This window comes from Micromesistius poutassou (genome assembly GCF_964030765.1).
Source record: "Micromesistius poutassou genome assembly, chromosome: 15".
Classification (NCBI taxonomy): domain Eukaryota; kingdom Metazoa; phylum Chordata; class Actinopteri; order Gadiformes; family Gadidae; genus Micromesistius; species Micromesistius poutassou.
This window is the reverse complement of record NC_140285.1, coordinates 14510205-14530773: the sequence shown is the minus strand read 5'-3', so window position 1 is coordinate 14530773 and position 20569 is coordinate 14510205. Positions and strand designations below refer to the sequence as shown.

Below are 20569 nucleotides of genomic sequence, written 5' to 3'. Positions count from 1 at the left end.
GGATATCTTGTCGAGGAGAAGAGCAGACATGCAGGTGAGCAATTGTAACATGCAATAGCACAGTGTCATTCTAACTGAATTTGCAGAAGGTGTTAACAAGTAAACGAACACCAAAACATGCATGCACTGCACTTCTGACGTGTGCCTACGGATATCCACTTTGTTGTATTGCTTACAGCGATTCGTCCGCCTGCGATTTATAGAGCTAACGCTGTCAGATCTGCACGACAGTTTTTTTTCTCCCTCTCCAGACCACCACGGGTCTGATGCTCAGAGCATCCTTCACTAGTGTCCACGTTATCCCACTAGCGGGCACATCGCGCCTGACTTTCTCCGTGCTGGAAATATCAGTCTCAATGATCATAGCTTCGTTTGTTCATATAATCACTTGCATTTACTCGTCCTGTCATTACACCCGGGTCAATGTATATAGACGCGTTTAAACGGATCCTCTTCGAAAGGCTGAATTGCTTGAAAAGAATGTGTGTATGTCAACGACAAGGCAGGTCAGTATTTTGCCTTTATACAAGACATTTGAGACTGTGTTGTTTTGTGTAACCTTGGCGAGTAACATGGGATAGAGAGATACAGGGGAGAATGTTGGTTTGTGATGATGGTTGGTCACACGTATAGGGGTGCATTCACGCATAGGAGTGTACTTATTTTTTTTCAACTTTTATGCATCAGCCCTTTTGGGCTGCTTTGACGGTCAGTGTTAGAGTAAGCTTATTTAGAATTTTTTAAATAAACATTTAAGATTCTTTATTGTGCTTTTAAGATATTTTTGAAATTATAGCACCGGAATTTCTAGGCTATTGCATATCTACGTGATATTTTCTGTAAACAAATGCACATGCATAATGCATTGCACTCGTTTCATAGTATCGAAGAAATTATGTTGCGTAAATTTAAGTGACTTGCAAAAATGTCATTGTAATTTGCAGGTGCGTGTATGTGTTTGTGTGTGTGTGTGTGTGTGTGTGTGTGTGTGTGTGTGTGTGTGTGTGTGTGTGTGTGTGTGTGTGTGTGTGTGTGTTTGCTTGGGCACATGCACATGTGTTTGTGTGTGTGTGCGTGTATTTGATTGTGTGTGTGTGTGTGTGTGTTTGTGTTGGTGGGTGGGTGCATGTGCATGTGCAGTGCGTGTGCGTGTGGTGTGGACAGGGGGAAGTGCAGCTGTTGTGTTGGTTCACACACGTGTGGCCGCATGCGTGTGTGTGTGTGTGTGTGTGTGTGTCTGCCCACCAGTGTTATTGTTGGGTGTGTCCCTATTCGGACGTGATTGACGTGCGACCCTGAACCCGTCCAGCAGACCGCTCTGTGGTTTGGGAGCGTGTCAAGGTTATGTACTGTTATTATAAATCATTAATTAAGTGACAGCGAAGGAGAGACACATGGCACGTGTGGAGAGGGAGACCTCTGCCTTCAGACTGTCCACAAAATAATATGCACACACACACACAAACACAATCACACACACACACACACACACACACACACACACACACACACACACACACACACACACACACACACACACACACACACAACTGCTGCACCGTCTGGCCAGCCCCCCGACCACGGGGCTGGGTATAATTGGTGTGCCCAGTACTCACTCTGGACTGTGATTATAAACTAAGCCTTTCGGGTCTCATTCTCTCCATTTGTCCTCTTTTGATCCCGCTCCTCAACCTAAATTTGAACCAGCTGTGAGTGGAAACGCGCGTCCACGTATTAACATTAATCCACTTTATCTCCTAATGAGCGGCAGAGATGAAGCCAGCCACGCTTTTTTTTCTACTCTCGTGGCATTAACGCGCGCCATGCCGGAGCTGTTGATTGTCTGATTATGCACCTCTTCACGTGTCCTTCACGTTCATGCATATTCAGGCTGGCGTTTTAAGGTGTGGTTTGAACACAGAAGGAGGCTGGCTGAGAGAGTGAAGGGGTGGGCACAGGGCTGGCGGGGGTGCTGGTGGTGGTGGTGGTGGTGCTGGTGGTGAGGGGTGGTGGTGAGGGGGGGATCAGCAGTTTACCCTTGACGAGGCAGAGACGTGCAGGCACACTTCTTCTCCCCATCTGTGGACCGAACCTTTGCACCTAGCCGCCATCATTTCCGTTGTCTCCGCCACTACTCTACTCTACTAGTTCTCTCTCTCTCTTGCTTCCTCTGTCTCGCTTTCTCGCTCCCTCTCTTGCTCCCTATCTCTCTTACGCTTTCTCTCTCTCCCTCTCCCTCTCTCCCTCCCTCTCTCTCTCTCTCTCTCTCTCTCTCTCTCTCTCTCTCTCTCTCTGTCTCTCTCTCCCTCCCTCTCCCCTCTCCCTCTCTCCCTCTAGCTCTCTCTATCTCTCTCCCTCTCTCTCTCTCCCTCTCTCTCTCTCCCTCGCCCTCTCTCTGCCCATACTGGACCCGATGCCACTGCGACCATCGGGGGGTGTGATGATGATTTCCTGCGCATCCTTCAATTCAATTTGGCCAAGGCTGCGTTCGGCAGTTAGACCGAAGCATCCAGGGGGAAAATAATCGACAACAAATCAATAATCCCGTGTGAACTAACAACCTCTCGGTGACATCTTTTTTTGGCGTGTCAGGGAGGCCTTGAAGGTGTGTGAGGCGTCCCAGAGTCAGATCAGAGCGGGACAACACGGATCAATATCAGGTGGTGAGACAGGCTCTGTGAGGGAGCCAGGGTCACCTTCAGCCATTCCCCCTGAATCAGCAGTATCTCTCACTTACACCACCTCCAGCACACACACACACACACACACACACACACACACGCATGCACGCGCGCACGCACACACATGCAGGTGCATGTACACACCCACAGACATATGCTCTCTCTCACACACACACACACACACACACACACATTCACACACAAACATATGCAGTTGCTTGCATACACAAACACACACATACAGTACACGTTCAAGCATGCACATACACATATGCATGCGTACACACATGCAGGCATTCATGTACACAACCACGCGCACACACTCTCAAACAACCATGTCTTGCTCGGGTTATGGTCCTGTGACCTTGCAAAAATGCTTTCATGCTATTGTGAGCCAATGTACAACCTCTACTTCATCATGAATAATAGATTCCTCAGCGATACCTTCACCCCCAAAACCCCCTCTGTTGGTTGGACTTCTCCCTATGTCTCCAGCTCTTTCTGTGATGACTGATGGGCTTTCTGTTGGGTCGTCTGATTAGCCGACCCTCCTCTCCCCTCCCGTGTTTCCCTGTGTCATCCTCCCGTATCTAACATCTTTGTTAAGAAGCTCAACGTGTCGTCCCTCTGTTGAATTAAAGCATGGCTGTGTGTTACACAAGAGCTCCTCTCTGAGCTCAGCCAGGGCTGTAATGCCTCCTGACACTCCAGGTGAGAGAGGGAGAGAGAGAGAGAGATAGAGAGACAGAAGACCTGTTGGGTGGATCCTCCTCACAGGAACTGGGGTATAGAACACTGCCACACGTGAGCTTAAAGCCCGCTGCTCTGCGCGTGTGTACTGTTATGTACAACATGTGCTCGCTGTTCGCTACTGTAGAAGAAGAGTGACTATTCAGGGGGTGGGCTAGCCTTCTTCAATCTTCGACCATATTTTACGCACCCACTTAATGTCACGTTGGGTATGCTAATATGTTCAGAACCACAGCGACAAATATGAAAACAAGAAATGGCAATACAATTTATTATTGCTGTGTAGTGTGCATGAAATATGCATTTGTGTGCAGCTAAGGAAGTGTGTGTGTGTGTGTGTGTGTGTGTGTTTTCATTCCATAAGCATTTCATCTTTTATTTTTAAATCTACCACTGCTCTCTGTTTACGTTGAGCACACTTGTGCCCTAGATATGCAAGTGACCACCCCCCCCACCCCCACCCCCATGAGCGTCCAACTGCTTTTTGTAAATATTCAACGGCGGAGGTCAGGGGGAAGATGCTGATTACGGTGGTACTCCGAGAACGCTCATTTGCATCTCTTGTCTCTCTCTCTCAAAAAAAAAGTGTATTGGATTAGTTACAATGAATTTCAGTCACTGTAAATGAAGATGCTTAACTTGGCTGCACTCCAACACGAACCATGGGAGGTCAGTGCAAGTGTTCACCCAATGCAGGTTCAAGTTAAGAGAGGAGCTTATTTGTTTCTCTTCAATGAGTTGGCTGTGGGGTTCAATGGAGGCTATCTCCACTGGTCAAGTACTTTGACACTTCAAGATAGAGATACTCTAACACTAGTGACCAGTGACCCTTAGTATACTCGATATAATCGTATGTTATTACGGAATGTAAACTATGGATACCCAGGTATTTTATGTGATGAGTTTCTTGCACATAAAAAGCTTTCATTCATGTCTCACATTACCAATATCGCTCACAGTGAATAACTTGAGATCCACATTAGTTTCATGTAAGATATTCATTTAGTGCTAATGTTTGAGGGCAGACAGAACAGCAGGTTGTTATCCATGCCAGTCACACACTGGCTGACAAAACAAGTGCATCAATATCCACTGAATTTCACTTTTGAAAATGGCAGACTCTGTGTCCTGAATCCTAAGTGCTTGTGCACAAAATAAGAAATGCCTGTCTATCCAATAATGTTATGCTAAATTAATTGCTCATTTTAATTATGATATTCCAATTAATTAGAGAAAAGAGACTGTAGACATGTACATCTGTTTTGTGTGTGTGTGTGTGTGTGTGTGTGTGTGTGTGTGTGTGTGTGTGTGTGTGTGTGTGTGTGTGTGTGTGTGTGTGTGTGTGTGTGTGTGTGTGTGTGTGTGTGTGTGTGTAATTGCTGGACTAAAGGGCCCAGGAGTAATCTCAAATTATATTACATCACATCTGCACATATATTGCATAGCTTTTTTTTATCGTGGTTATTCATATTGATTGGTTTTTCTATGAAATGGCAGTTGATTATGTAATACCATGTTAAGACAGAGACTCTTTATTTTATCACATAAATGGAAAGAGCTTTCCATTGTGTTTAATAAAAAGGGAGCTTTTCTTTCTGCATAGAAGTTGGGATTAAGTTTGCTGTGGTCATAGTTGATCATGTCAGCTTTAGATCAGAGTAACATTAGATGTGGACGAATCCAGATTGACACCAGGAACCCCAAGAGAATAACTAGACTTGACAGTCGGCTGATTTCATCACAAAAGCTTCTTCCAGATTCGGGGAGCCGGCTCTGAGTGTATTGTGAATGGATTAAAGGAATATGGGGATCGCAGAAACCAATTGTGTTATGGTGCCCATGTTATTATATTTTGAATGGAAAAGTTCAGCTCAGCCAATGCAGTCCCCGTCGTCCTGATTCCAGATGGACCTCCTAAACCTCACTTCTTCTCCTCCCTCCAACCCTATAGGAGCCTCGATCCTCTGGAATTCAATTAACCTTCATATTTATTTCTGTGTTTTGCCTATGCTCAAGGATGCTCTCCTAGCCAATGTCAATGCACTATTCCCTGGTGGAGCCTGACTCTCTCAGGCTGCAGCGCCTGAGTGTGCAACTTACTGAGTATGCATCCTACTTATGGGAAAGCATCTGGCCCATAAAGGTGTCCAGCAGTTGGGGTTAGCTGCAAATGTTGTTGGTTGTATCGTGAAGGTATTTATCTGCTTCCTTCAAATTAGTTGGAGTTGCTTTAGGCCTCTTGTCAGGGTTAGCACTTGTTTACATTTGTTCATTCATTGTGAGATTTTATTAGTATAATGCTTAAAAGTCGTATCATCATTTATTAGTTTATTTTCATATCAGGATTGGTGCTTGCCTTTTTTTCCTTTTATAAATGAATAGTGAGACACACAAATGAATGAATTCACATCGAAATATACAGCACATCTTGGAAAGTCTTAAGTAAATGAAGAAAACAGTAATTAATCTATGTACTGCTATATACATAGCTAAGCTTTAAGTATAGCCACCGGACCCATAGCTATTGCCCTTCACAGAATGCTATGGTTTGAAGTTACACTGTTAAGCCTGAATCACAAAGGAAAGCCAGGGCAGATCGCTGGAGAGAAGGAAATCTGTGAAACAGGATATGTATCGGTCAGCTCTTCTCTGGACGAAAGGTCAATGTTTCGATAGTATCTTCTTCATTATATAGGCTTGGATATCCTTGTATCAGTGTATTGTGTTCCTCTGACAGGTGCAATTCATTTCTGCTTGGTGTGGTTGTTTCCCCTTCACATTTGAAACGGGAGCTTCAGTCATGGTCATGGTCTTAGCCTGACGTGGACTTCATGAGCCTGGTCCGAATCATGTTTACAGATGTGCAGCCAGAGGTGTTCATTCTAATTCTAGCTGGCGCGCTGAACACAGACTCAACATTTGTTGTTTCTTTCCATGCCAAGGAGAAGCCGTGTAACCAGCAACGCCAAGTGGATGCACGAGACACTGCTTCCAAACCATGTTGAATATAAGTCGGTCCACATCAAAAGCCGCTGGAACGCTGTCAAATGTCTGCACACGTGATGCATGCTAATGCTGATGCCTCCCCTTAATGCTGCGGTGAGGGCCGCCAAGTTCAGAGCACCAGGCAGAAAAACAGCGTTGCCCAGCACGCCAAACCCACGACCAGTCCATCCAGTTACGCCACATCCGCTGCAAACGTTTTCCCACCAACCGGCTGAATCCCCTCCTCTACCTGACACATGAACACGGTTCATGATGATAACAGCGAGCCCTTCGTTCCCACTGAACACACAGAGCCAGCCGGGCGGCGCGTGGCGCTGGTGTTGTGAATACAGTGCGGGGGGAGGGGGGGGGGGTGGGGGGGGGTGGGGGTGGGGGGGGGGACAGGGCGGGGGCGGCTGGTTTGTTGACTCAACAACAGAGGGATGGGGGCGAGGTGGTGGTGGTGGTGGTGGTGGTGGAGGACAGGAGGGTCCAGCCGGTGTGACAGGCTGTGGCTCATTAAACCGTCACACACAGGAGGTCAACACAAGCAGCCACACATTATTACAAACTTCTCTGCTGCAAACGCAACCGGACGGGAAGTGCTGGCAACACAACAGGGCCGGTGCAAACGTGAGCTGAACTGAAGGGGTCACGTGAATACCGTCGCAGGCCACCGGTTGATTTATTTTATTTTTAGCATTATAAGCATCTGGTCGAAAATACCAGGAAGATTGAAAGTCTTTTTGTAAATCCTGTCATGTGAGATCAAGGCCTGGTGGAAATATTGTTTGGATTAAAGGAGAACATGAATTTAAGTACTTTGTTTGTTTGTGTTCTGCCATTTTGTTTGGTGTTGTTGGTGTTGTGTTGTGTGTGTGTGTGTGTGTGTGTGTGTGTGTGTGTGTGTGTGTGTGTGTGAGGTCAGCTGGCTTTTGGAAGCAGGTCGACTATGTTGGCGCAGAAGGCTTCACAGTGGGAGCACAGAGAACTGGGACTCCGCACAGCCAGGTAGAGATAAAGGGATCAGCGTAATCTCAGGTTGGAACATGCCGGTGTTAAAAGGCACTTCAACATTTCCTAGCTCTAGTTTCCTCCGCTTAAACGTATTTTTGAAAGGCTTTGAAAAATCTTTCTGACACGAGACGATTAATGTTCCTTTTCACTTGCTCTGGTTTGTTGTTCTGGTGTTGTGGTTTTGAGGGTTGTGTGTTGAGACAACGGGCTGCGCTGCTCCCACTCTCTGACTCACGTCGCCTGCCCTTGATTCCTGCAAGGTTAAACGCATGACTCCATCGCTAACCTCAGGCAATGTGGCGCCTCTATATCTGACCCAGACCCTTCCTCCCAGCCTCCTGTCTCCCTATGTTTTCATTGCCTTACGCCCTCCCTCTCTCTCTTTGTCTCTCTCTCTCTCTTTGTCTCTCGCTCTCTCTCTCTCTCTCGCTCTTGCTCTCTTTGTCTCTCTCTCTCTTTCTTTCCCTCTCTCTCTCTCTCGCTCTCTTTGTCTCTCTCTCTCTCTCTCTCTCTCTTGCTCCCGCTCTCTCCCTCTCACTCTCTTGCTCTCGCTCTCTCTCTCCCTCTCCCACCCTCACCCCACCCCCCCCATTCTCTTTGTCTCTCTCTCATTATGGCTCCCTCTATCTCTCCCAAAAGGCAAAAATACACAATCACGCACAATCTATCGATACTCAAGATTCTTTGTTTTTCGTACAATACGTCCTGTAACTTTTTCCGCAGACTCTCGCTCATTAATCCTTATATAGGCGTCTTCCTGGGTCATGTTTGCTCCTTCCCGGGCCGAGACAGCCTTCTCTGGGCCTGTAGTACTACAGGGGCGAGTGTTGTAGACAGGGGATCTCTGTCAGCTCAAGCCTGTCTTCTGGTCAGTCAGCTAGAAAGGATTAGGTGTATCCGGTCATCCTGGGACCATTCGTACTGCTTTTATTAGACCCTCACTGCAAAACAGACCCATGGGGAGCCTTTCCGCTGCTTGATATGCCTGGCTCTGTCTACCCTCCCTCCTGGCCGCCTTAGTGCCTTCCTTCCTTCCATACCTCCTTCCTTCCTTTCGTGCCTCCTTCCATATTTATGTCAATCTTCTTTCCTTTCCTCCTTCCCTCTTCCCTCTTTTATATCCTTCCTTTCGGTCATTCTTTCCTTCTTTCTCTCTTTCTCTCTCCCTTTCCTCATACCCTCCTGAAATGTTTGCTTCCTTCTTTTCTTTGCAGCTTCTTCCTGTCCTTCCTTCCTCCCTTCCTTCCTCGTCTCTTGAGTCGTCACCATGGCGTCCTAGGCCTGAGTCATCCTAGTGACCACCACTGGAGGAATACGCAAATAACGTTTAGCAGGCGTCCTCCATCAATGACACTGATTATCGGATTATTCATGTATTTTAAGCAGGAGGAGAGCGAGCACCCGTTCCATATATTTGATAGAAGTAAGCCGTGGAGCTCAGCAGGTTTAAAGTTCCCGTTCATTTGTTAGCCTGCTGTTGTGACACGTTCCCGTCCCGGCGTGTATGATGTCGCTCTCGGTAATGATTCAGCTGGCTTGTTTGTGCCGTCCTCCTCTTCTTCGTGCGATTGAAGATGCGTCTCAATGCGTCGCCGCGGGTTTATGTGAATACATTACATCCATCTTCGCTAGGGCTGGCTTAATGAAGCTGAGGGGACGTGTGTGTGTGTGTGTGTGTGATACTTTACGCAGCGCAGGGTAGATCAGCCAGCCTGACTGTAATTAACTGTTATTTAAAGTGCTGAATCTGTTGTTTTTAATTATTTGAGGATATTATTGTAACATATTGAACACGGGGCACATTTGTGTCCTTAAATGCAACGCAAAATTTGCCATTAAGGGTTAGAAACTTATGGATTTACAAACTTTTTTTCCGGTGTAACTCTTGTCCCCTGCAGCTCGTTTGCCATGTCTAAGACGGCCGTCAGGAAGCTGCACTGGCACTCCAAGGTGAAGGACAGCTTCGTGCCCCTGGTGGGGTCCTCGGCCGACCTGGGCGTGGCCATCGGCGGAGGAGCCGACTACGCAGAGTTCCCATTCGTCACCTCGGCTCCGGGGGGCGGGCTGACGGTGGGCGACGTGATCCTGGAGATCGGGGGCACCCCGGTGCTGGGCATGACCCTGGGGGACGTGCGGGGGGTCCTCAGCTCCTGCCCCCACCCCGTACGCATCAAGACGGTGTCGCCCGGTAGGTGGGAGCGCTCGGTCCATGATGTACGACCCCTCCGCTGTCGCCCCCTCGGTGCGATCTGCGCTGGAAACACACGACTAAAGAAGAACGACGAGAGTGTGAACAACACGCGTCTGTGGAGAGCTTTTTCAGCAAAGGGCAATTTAATAAATAGTGTTGAGGAATATATAAAAATGGTGTCAAGTGTTTCACCCTTCGATGTCACCTTTCACCGTTCTGCAGTAGCAGGGTAGAGTTTCTTCCTGTTGCTCAGATTTGAACATTAGGCTGGTTTTATTTATGAGTGTCCCAGAACCTGTGCGGCCTCTGTGTATTTACCTGAGTAGTTGGGTCTATACTGGCGCACTGCCAAACCTACATCGAAAGGACCCACAATTTATGTTATGAGCTACATCTGTGTTTTTGCTACTTTTAAAAAGGGCCCATTATGCAGTGGAGGTCCTTTAAGTGTAATGATCTTAGAAAACAATCAGTTGACAGAATGACTAATGGCAATGTTTAACGTGTTTATACTAATAATAGTCCTAATAATAATATATGTTTCCAACCAATTGCCGTCCTTTCATTCCCCGACCACTGTTTATTGTGGCCTAGTTTGGGTCTTTTTCTGTTCACTGACAGCCCATGAATCAGATGCGACCCTGGAGCGCCCGTGCTCATGCACACTGCAATGATTTCTCTATTTTAAGCCAGCCTGATGTTTGCATCGCGTCACAGAGATGGAGCGTTTAGATGGCTGATTAACATTAAGTCATGTCGGTCAATCGTCCCCCAAAACCACTGGAAAGACCCTCAACTGGGAAGGAGGGTCGCTGGGGGTTATGCTTTGGTCTGAATCTGATCCCTTGTGCATCAGGGTCAGGGTTAGGGTTACATAACCTAACCCTAGAGTTACATAACCCAACCCTAACCCTAACAAACCAAACAGCCCCAATCACTCAGCGTATACTGTTAGCATCTGTTAGCATCTTTCGTGTCATACCTAATTTCCCCCTCACCCAATAAAGTAAACCCAGAGTCTCTCCCTCAATAAGCCCTGACGTGTTCTGATCCGCACGTGTCAGCCGGTCTCCGGGCGGACGTCAAGGCGCTCGGTCAATATGTGGGACGGTGGGGGGGGGGGGGGTGAGAATATCCACTGACGCACACGCCCCGCAACACCCTGAGCCGCGGCCGCGTCCGCCCAGACGTCAGTCACCCTCCGACGGCCTTGGCGTTTATGCGGGGAGGGCTCTGGTAACTGATGTCTCTGTTAGGCCTGAGCAGAGCAATATGTCTCCAGACTGACACCTGCCTGTGGCTCCCAGCGGCCTTGCTGGGGGGGAGATTGATGGCTAAATCGGCCACAGGAGTGTAAATGAGGACCCTGCTTCCCCCTCCCCCCCTCTCTCCCCCGCCCCCTCCCCCCCCGCCCACGCTGGATCTATTATCATCCCAGGGTCCGGCCGCTGCCTCCTCTGGGTGCCCTGCCTGCCTGTACCGGGTGGCAGTGATGGATGAGTGAATGTACCGCAACCCTCCCCCACATCCCCCCCCCCCCCCCCCAGTACCCCCAGTCCAGTCCAGACCCTTTTAGCTGTTAAACGGGATTAACACTTTGTATTGAAAGTAGTGGTTGGACGTTTCCACCCTGAATCAGCCTGAAGGGCCGTTCTATTGTACTTGGTTGTAGCTTTTCCTCCTGAATTATAAGCCGGAGCAATTATTATGTGTAAAAAAAAATAAAAAAAGTTCATCAAGCATATTGTGGGACAGCTGCTGCACCGCGTGATGCACACAAGCTTTAGGTTCTGTTCCGGTGGAAATGGCCGCCCAGGGCTCGTCCTCTGTCTAGGGGAGCATATGTGGCCGGTCTAATGTGTGTTGCGGGTTGACTGCCTCCGCTAATAAAGTTATATTAGTGTGAGGGTTTTTAATAGCGTGGCAAATTCAATCTACCGCCGGCCGTACCACTGTGGCAGAAGGGGCAGGGGTGGGCGGGTGGTGGTGTGGTGGCAGTGGTGATGGTGGTGTGGTGGTGGTGTGGTGGCAGTAGTGGTGGTGGTGGTGGCAGTGGTGGTGTGGTGGTGGTGGTGGCAGTGGTGGTGTGGTGGTGATGGTGGTGATGGTGGTGATGGTGGTGTGGTGGTGTGGTGGTGGTGGTGTGGTGGCAGTAGTGGTGGTGGTGGTGGCAGTAGTGGTGTGGTGGTGGTGGTGTGGTGGTGTGGTGGTGGTGGTGTGGTGGTGGTAGTGGTGTGGTGGTGGTGGTGGTGGTGGGCGGGGAGGTGTGGTGTGGTGGTGGTGGTGTAGTGGTGGTGGTGTGGTGGTGGTGGTGGTGGTGTGGTGTTGGACGTGTGGTGGTGGTGGTGGTGGTGGTGGTGTGGTGTTGGACGTGTGGTGGTGGTGGTGGTGGTGGTGTGGTGGTGGCAATGGTGGTATGGTGGTGCGGTGTGGTGGTGTGGTGGTGTGGTGTTGGTGGTGTGGTGGTGGTGTGGTGGTGTGGTGGTAGTGGTGGTGGTGGTGGTGGTGTGGTGGTAGTGGTGGTGGTGTGGTGGTGGTGGTGGTGGTGTGGTGGTGTGGTGGTGGTGGTGGTGGGTGGGGAGGTGTGGTGTCTTGGCTCATAGGGCGGGGGTAACCCTGGGAGAGTGGTGTAGTTTTCTGTCACAAGTGACAAGTGGTAAATGCACCGAGGCCATCCATAACAGCGAGTGACCTGTCATCAGAGGCCGTAAAGCGCCGGGGATGGATGAAGATATCTGAGGCAAGGGGAGGGGGTGGAAGAGGTTATCAGAGCCCCGCTGATCAGCTCCCTCCCTCTCTCTCTCTCTCTCTCTCTTTCTCTCTCACTCTCTCTCTCTCTCTCTCTCTCTCTCTCTCTCTCTCTCTCTCTCTCTCTCACACTGTCTCTCTGTCTCTCTCTCTCTGCCTCTCTCTCTCTGTCTCTCTCTCTCTCTCTGCCTCTCTCTCTCTCTGTCTCTCTGCTTCTCTGTCTCTCTCTCTCTCTCTCTCTCTCTCTCTGCATCTCTCTCTCTCTCTCTGCCTCTCTCTCTCTCTCTGTCTCTCTGCTTCTCTCTCTCTCTCTCTCTCTCTCTCTCTCTCTCTCTCTCTCTCTCTCTCTCTCTCTCTCTCTCTCTCTCTCTCTCTCTCTCTCGTCGCTGACAGAATCATGGTTATGGTTTATAAACCAAACTCTAAATCGGTTGATAGGTGGGGACGCGTTGCATCACTTAACCGCTGTCAGATGCATGGGAGATGAGTGCACGTTATTGGTGTGTGTGTGTGTTGGGGCCGAGGTCGTAAATAAGGCTTTCCCAACGTGTGGATTTCAGCCACCGTTCTTTGTGATGCTACATCCTGCCACCTTTTAAGCTGCCTACTTGATAGGCCTCAATTACAACAACATAATGAGGCTCATTTGTGATTACTGACACTTAGTAAGCTGTGATCTCATCTCATCCCCTCTCCTCCCCCTCTCTCTCTCTCTCTCTCTCTCTCTCTCTCTCTCTCTCTCTCAGGTTCATCACTGTGTAAGGATCTCAGGTTGTATCTCAGCAAGTGTTTCACCCCCGGCTCCGTGGACAGCCAGCTACAGCAGGTCATCCGGGAGAACCTCTACCTCCGCGCTGTACCATGTAAGTAATCTCCTCCTCCTCCTCTTCCTCCTCCTCTCCCTCCTCCTCCTCCTCCTCCTCCTCTAGTCCTTGTTGAGGGTGGTATAAATAGGGTGAATAAATAGGGTTAGAAGTAACACTTTACAATAAAGGTACACTATTTAACCAATAAACAACATAAGTAAATGCAGTAATAAGCATTAGAGAACAATGCAATAGCAATAGCATAGGGGTAAGGGTTAGGGTAAGGGTAAGGGTTAGGGCTAGGGTTAGTGTAAGGGTTAGGGTTAGCTAATCCTATTAAATAGTTTATAAATGAATACATTAGTTAAAATTATTACTATTATTATTTATAAACTCTTAGCTATGCTTATTACATCAACTAATGCTAACAAATGGTTAATTAATGTACCCTTTTTGTAAAGTGTTAATAAATCAATAGTGAAGCAGTAATTGATTGCTGCAACACAACTAAACAACTAAACATTGTAGAACTTCACCACCACCATGCCTGTACACACACACACACACACGCACACACACACACACACACACACACACACACACACACACACACACACACACACACACACACACACACTTGTGTAGATTGTCGCCTGAGACTGGAGTGCTGTTTCTGACACTTCCTTAGAGTCAATCTGCTCAAGGCGAAGGTGTGTGGATTTAAATTAAAATCCTGACACATCCGCACACACAAACACTTTCAGTGGAGCACCAGGTGAGGGAATCACAAACCTCATTAATATGGAGATTCCCTTAGCAACTCTCTGGGTGTGTGTGTGTGTGTGTGTGTGTGTGTGTGTGTGTGTGTGTGTGTGTGTGTGTGTGTGTGTGTGTGTGTGTGTGTGTGTGTGTGCTCGTGCTCATGTGTGGGTGGTGGGGGTGTGTGTCTTGTGTTTATTGAACTGTGGGAGTTTGCTCTTGCATTTGAACCCCTGTCTGTCTGAGTACTGCAGCAGTGGTGCTAAATGGCTAATGTTCTTGTTGTTGTTGTTGTTGGTGTGTGTATGTGTGTGTGTGTGTGTGTGTGTGTGTGTGTGTGTGTGCGGGCTTCAGTGAAGTGAGTCTAAACCCTGTCATGTGATGTCATACTCCAGCGGCTAGAGCTACCCTGGCCGCCACAAGTGGGAGTTCCGGTGTTGACATTTCGTTAGTCTCTTATAGAGCCCCTTGCTGTGATTTATGGTTTTAGTTTCCTAATATTTGCATTACATTACATTCACTGACACTAACTTTTTAAATGTAACGATGACTTAGATAACGTCTCTTTACTAACAGTTACTTACTTCTGATCTAGAACACCTCGCGTAGTCGCCGACCCCCCCACTGTATCGTAGACTGTATGCTAATCTCTCCTCTAGTCCATGAAATAGGTCATCTCTGTACTACTCCTCACATCACGACACACACGGGCGAGAGGGACACACACGTTATGGGTCCCTACTGCCAAGACGGCAATGCGAGAGATACTAACCCTGTCACTCTGGGAACACCAGCCTTAAATATTCACATCGCAGCCACAGACAATTACACTTCAATTACAAGCCTTTCAAACGCTTCCAATGTTTCCACCAAACCATTTACATCTGAAATGAGGCTCCCAGTGTTTTTCCTTATGCTGAATCACATGCTATTGTCTAACATATGCTACATATGTATGAGGGTGGGAAGACATGGTCTATTAGCTGTGTCTACCCTGTGGGAGGCTGGAAGCCATTGTTCTCCTTATATGATTTATGTATTCAATCTGATGCCTTGCTATATTTAAAGATGACATGTTATACCACCAGGTGTGAGTGTGATTGAGCAACGTAGATGAGCGTAGATGAGTGTAGATGAGCAACGTTTGCTACAGTCCACTGGGTAGGCTGGTAGACTGATCTATCCAGCACACGTCTAGGTGGACACGCCCACCTGTGATGTCAGAAGAGGCAGATTTTCAAAACGGCTTGTAACGGCTTATCACACTCACACCTGGTGGTATAATATGTCCCCTTTAACATTGCAGTAGCATAAAGACCAGAGCTCTCCTATGGAAAGTGTATGTAATGTACAAAGAAACATAATAAATCAGAGCAAAATACTACAGCACTACTAGAACTGTCATATACAAAGATTACTAGGATTCACAAGCATTTGTCATTAAAGTTACACATAACATTGTATTTTGCAAAAACAAACGCAAACATAGATTCAACATGTATTCCTTTTGCATTTACACAAATCAAAGGAAGCAATGTTATTAAATGTTTAGTTAAATTAAAGGTTTAGTGTTAACATGGGCCCTCTACATCCTGATTCTGGCTCCCTGTGGCTCTCCTCTCCCTGATAAGGAAATACTATATAAATACTATATACCTGGCTCTCAGGGTTTTCTTCTACATATTATCAGTGACAACAAGACAGGCTTTCAACCCCCCCCGCCCCTCCCTGTGTGACAAAATCACACACACCAACACACACACACACACACACACACACACACACACACACACACACACACACACACACACACACCACCCCCAGCCTGTCTATGTAATCTTCTGATCTTTGTGACACACAAAGAAGCTGTTTTTCTCATGGCATCAGTATCAACACCACACACACACACACACACACGCACGCACGCACGCACGCACCCACACACACACGCACGCTGCTTTGAGCCTGAGACAGCCTGGGAACCGGCAAATCCGTTCTCACTCCACTCAGGGATGAGCGTGGAGCGTGGAGCCGGTGGCGCCATCTCGTCCGCCCCTCGTCTGTTTGAAGATGTTTTGATGACAAGTGGAACTCACACCTGACCTGTTTCCAACCGGCCTCATGGTGGTCCCCCTTCAGGTCCTCATGTGTCCTCCTCCCATTACGCCAGTGGATGAAGTAGGGTTTGTTATGCGGGGGGGAAGTCACGTCCTTTAAGCCTCATCAAAGCTCATGATCCAAAAAATCGTCTTCTTACAACGTCTTAGTAAGTTTGGCCCACGGCAACATGGCAATGCTGTGTTTTTGACCATGTACTGTTTGGCTACGTTGGTAATCCCATAAGCCTCCTCTCTGAACTGTGTAGGCTACTCTTTATACGTCTTCATAAAGAAGCAGCTTTAGTTCATCCTCAGGAGAAGTGAAGCCTGTTATTATTTGGCAGTATGCTATAGGTACGCCTCATGGACTTCACTGGGCCCTTCCTCATGCGCCAGCGTATTTCACAGTCAGGCCGGGGTCATGAATAAAGAAAGTGACTGACAGCGGTAAGTAAACGCAGGCCATTCATCAATATTTAAAAGGCTGAATTGAATTACAAGTGAAAGAAAATCTTGATGCCAAAAGTAGGGGGAGGGCCAGCGGAGTGCAGCGAGGGCCTGTGCGTGTGTGTAGGATGTTGACTGTCTGTAATGGCATTAGGGAGCAGCCCAGTGTTTAGTGTCCCAGTTGGCTGGCCAGTGGAACGGCCTGATGGGGAATAGGCTTAACGCCCGCCCGTGTTTGCTCTGGCCGCCTTTATCCCGTATGGCAGATTCCGATATGTGTCTCCGACCGTTTTCTGGATTATCGATCTAATCTCTTGGACCGCGCGCCCTGACTTTGATACAGATGATGCCTTATCAATATCAACGATTTGGGGACCGTCTCTGGCTCGTCTCCGGCCCACTGGACAACCTAACAAACGTCATCTCAGGGAAGCAGTCACTTATTCTTGTAGTTCTCTAAATGAGAACGCGCGCTATGGCTTTGCTATTGTGAAGCGGATGGTTTTCTTTTTCTGACCACGCAGACGCACTATCCTGACAGACGTTGTTGTAAAATGCGGCGTCTGGATGGACATCCAGGACTGTGTGACGGCTCTGCTTCACCCAGCTCTCCCCTCTCACCTCCCCCCCCCCCCCCCCCGCCATGAGCTGCCCGGGGGGAGGGGGGGAGGTAGTTTGGGAGGGAGCTTGGAGGGGCGGGGGGGGGGGGGGGGCTCGTCACAGAGGGATAGGATGTCAATAATCCATCCTGACCGCTGCTGGCTTGTCATATATATCTCCAAGGAGGTTGTGGGATAAGGACGGCCTCCGATCCCGTGGACGGGCTCAGAGATAGCAGCGCTTCCTGTCAGAGGCCATCAGACTATTAGCTCTGGCGGCGTTCATTACGCTGTCATCACTGGGGCTGATTGGGCTGCGGACGCTAAACAACACTGTTGCTATGGGACTTCGTCTGGCCGAGTGACTGGCTCCTGTAGTGTGTGTGTGTGTGTCCCCGTGTGCGTGTCTGTGTGTATGTGTGTGTGTGTGTGTGTTGGTCAGTAAGTGTGTGCTTGCGGAGGGGGTTGTGTGTGTGTGTGTGTGTGTGTGTGTGTGTGTGTGTGGGGGTGTTTGTGTGCACATAATGTGAGCACTTTTGTGTGTGTAGACTCCACAGAGGCCCCTGTGTGTGTATGTGTGCACCTGAGACAGTAGTGCATTAATCATTGGGTTTATAGGGTAACAGGGTGTGTCTCTCCCTCTCTTTTTCTCTCTCTCTTTTCTCTCTCTCTCTCTCCTTCGCTCTCTCTTTCTCTCTTTCTCTCTTTTTTTTCTCTCTCTCTCTCTCTCTCTCTCTCTCTCTCTCTCTCTCTCACACTCTCTCTCTCTGCAACAATGAAACGCAGCTCTCAAGGAGGGTACAGATTTGTCCTCAATCTGTGTGGATGTGTCTGGGGGAAGGAGGGGAGGATTACCTTATCTCACGGTCAGGGGGAGACAGAGGTCGAATTGTAGGCCAATGCGTAAATGACAATTCTCACACCAGATTGCCTGGCTGGGTAATTGCATGAAGGTGGTGTGTGTGTGTTGTGGTGAACACTGTGAGGACGTGTCTGAACACGGCGCCGTCCTCGTGAGCTCCACCGAGACGCAGGTTCAATCTAAACACGAGAAGGGACAATAAAGTGGCCGAGTGAAGCTCCATTATGACGTGTGGGGGTGGGCTTGTTTCTCTGGACCAGCTTGGTTTGGATTATTTTTCTGTTCCATCTCAGAGGCCAAACTGAATCTCAATCTATTACGGTGACAGGCCAATGTCCTGGGGCAACCATCGGGAATCGGCTTTAATTAAAGTCACCGTTTTAGAATCTCTTATTAATGTTTAATTCGGGCTCATGGGTTATAAATGAGGTATTGATGTATTGAATTCATAATAGTCCTGATTCTTTTTCTTTTTTTTGGTTGGTAGTTAGCCGCAGCACATTTTATAACAATATATTTAATGGTTCGTTAAGGATGACTTTAGCAGTTATTTTCCTCATTTAATTCAGGACAATTAGCTTAATTATATCTATTTTAAGATATAAGTTCATTAGATGTTAAAATGTAACAAACATTTGCAAACCGATCCATCTAATATATTTAAACGCCTTATTTGAGTCATGCTTCTCTTTGTCTTGAGTTGAGTACTCTGCGGAACGTGATGAAGGTCTCTGTGTGTCGAGTGTCCCCCCCCCCAGGAAGACCCTCACATAAATAACTAAAGACAATACCAAGACCGGGATTGATTGACACGTTATCCCGAATCCTGGGCTGCTGCACGGCTTATTCCTGGCTTCCCAGACATCGGTGTAATGTCACCTTCTCCGACCCGTCCCTCCCCAAGGTACGAGCAGGAGGCCCCGCGCCGGGGAGATCTCCGGGGTGGACTACAACTTTGTCTCTGTGGAGGAGTTCTTCGCCCTGGAGGAGTCAGGAGCTCTGCTGGAGAGCGGCAAGTTTAAAGGTGAGGAGCAGCTCTCTGGTGACGCGTACCGCAGGTGTGGCTCTTGTCAAAGAACAGGCGAACCCAACGTTGTGTTTCTTTTGCCGTATCGTTCACTTTTTCCCCACATATCTTAAATGTCTTGGGGTAAATCGCTATCCTTCATGTCGTTTGAGCTGACTCATATCGTCATTACCGTTACCTTACCTTGCCTTTTCAAAATCGTGTGCGGAACTCTAACATAGAATGACCATGAAAAGGTTATAATGTGAGGATTTTCTGAGGATATTTTTTTTCCTTGGTTGGAAGCATCAAAGGCCGTTATAAAGTGCGGCCTGTGATTATGCATTATATATGGGTGGTCCTGTTACAGACTCCTCCTTAATCAAGGGGGCTTAGACCGCTAACTGATTAAAAGCGCTGAGGATAGATAAGCATCCATTATTCATAAGCGTTTAATGGGCGCAATAAATGTCACCCCTAACCCCGCCTGTGTGACATTGACAGACATATTGCCACCGAGGCAATCAGGAACACTGACAGTAGGCAACACACCAGTATAGCCTGCAGAAACCACGGCGGTCCCACTGCGGCGGCGGAGGTGGTGGTGGTGGAGGTGGAGGAGGGTGACCTCTTTGTGGTGGGCAGTGCACCAATCTAGTGTTTGCCTTCACCCCTGATCCTCCAGCAGCAGTCGGCAGCCAATGGGAGCAGGTTAATATGATTTGGTGCTCTGCTGCCAGAGCAGATGGATACGACTGAGGCCACGGCAGAATGAGTCTGGGTCTTACCGGCCCCCCTGAGAGGCCGTATTGCTCACCGCTGCTGGGGCCGCAGCCGTCAGGAATAAACTTTCACCGTCCGCCCACCGGCCGCCTTATTGATACAAATGACTCAAATATACTAAATATCCAATCTGTTTATTTTGGTTGAGATTGATGTGCAGCGGCACGCACAACGCAGCTCTGTGCTATTCATATCACGTCCAACCGTTTAGCATATTTTTGTTCTCATGTTAAGCTGACACAATACACACAATTCAACTACTAGTACAGTAGACGCAATAATACCACTGCGACTGCCGCTACTAAAATAACAGTATTGTTCAAATGAAGATGCGTTGAGTGTCAGATTATGGCGTGGCTCGCTCATGGCTCGCTCCTTCTTCCTATAAGGAGGACTGTATTCTGTTGTCATGGCAGCCCTTTGAACGCACCACTACTGCTTCTATAGATCCAGCAGCAGCAGGGATGACAGCGGTGCCGTATAGATACCGCTGAAGATGAATCCTTCACGCGGAAAAAAGGACAGAAAAAGGAAGGAAAAGGGCTAGCGTGCAGCGCGGCGTTTAACAGCTCCGTCCATCCTTCATCCAAAGTTGGCATGTCTCTTGTAATTTCCTCTTTCCCAGGGAACTATTACGGGACTCCCCGGCCGGTCCACATCAGCCCGGAGAGCCCTCCCATCACCTACCAGGAACATCGCAACCTTCTCAAAAAATTCCGCACACGCAGCAAGTCTCTGAGCAACCTGGAGAAGGCGGTGGAGGAGGAGGGGGTGGAGGAGGGGGACATCAGCGAGGGAGACTCTGCTCTGCCAGGCAGGTGTTGCGGCGCTCTGTA

At 48.4% G+C, this 20569-nt stretch overlaps 1 protein-coding gene across 1 annotated transcript in view; it reads left to right on the top strand.

Moving 5' to 3' along the window:
• Positions 1 to 6989: 6989 nt before the first annotated feature.
• The window catches only part of magixb (MAGI family member, X-linked b), a gene marked incomplete at its 3' end in the record, with an annotated part of 35540 nt that continues 21960 nt past the window's right edge, over positions 6990 to 20569 (top strand). Inside the window, exons 1-5 of the mRNA XM_084479866.1 lie at positions 6990 to 7427; positions 9332 to 9621; positions 13119 to 13235; positions 18849 to 18968; positions 20359 to 20547. Of these exons, the coding sequence (XP_084335992.1) occupies positions 7369 to 7427; positions 9332 to 9621; positions 13119 to 13235; positions 18849 to 18968; positions 20359 to 20547 (775 nt within the window). The 5' untranslated portion in view covers positions 6990 to 7368. The remainder of the gene's footprint in view (positions 7428 to 9331; positions 9622 to 13118; positions 13236 to 18848; positions 18969 to 20358; positions 20548 to 20569) is intronic.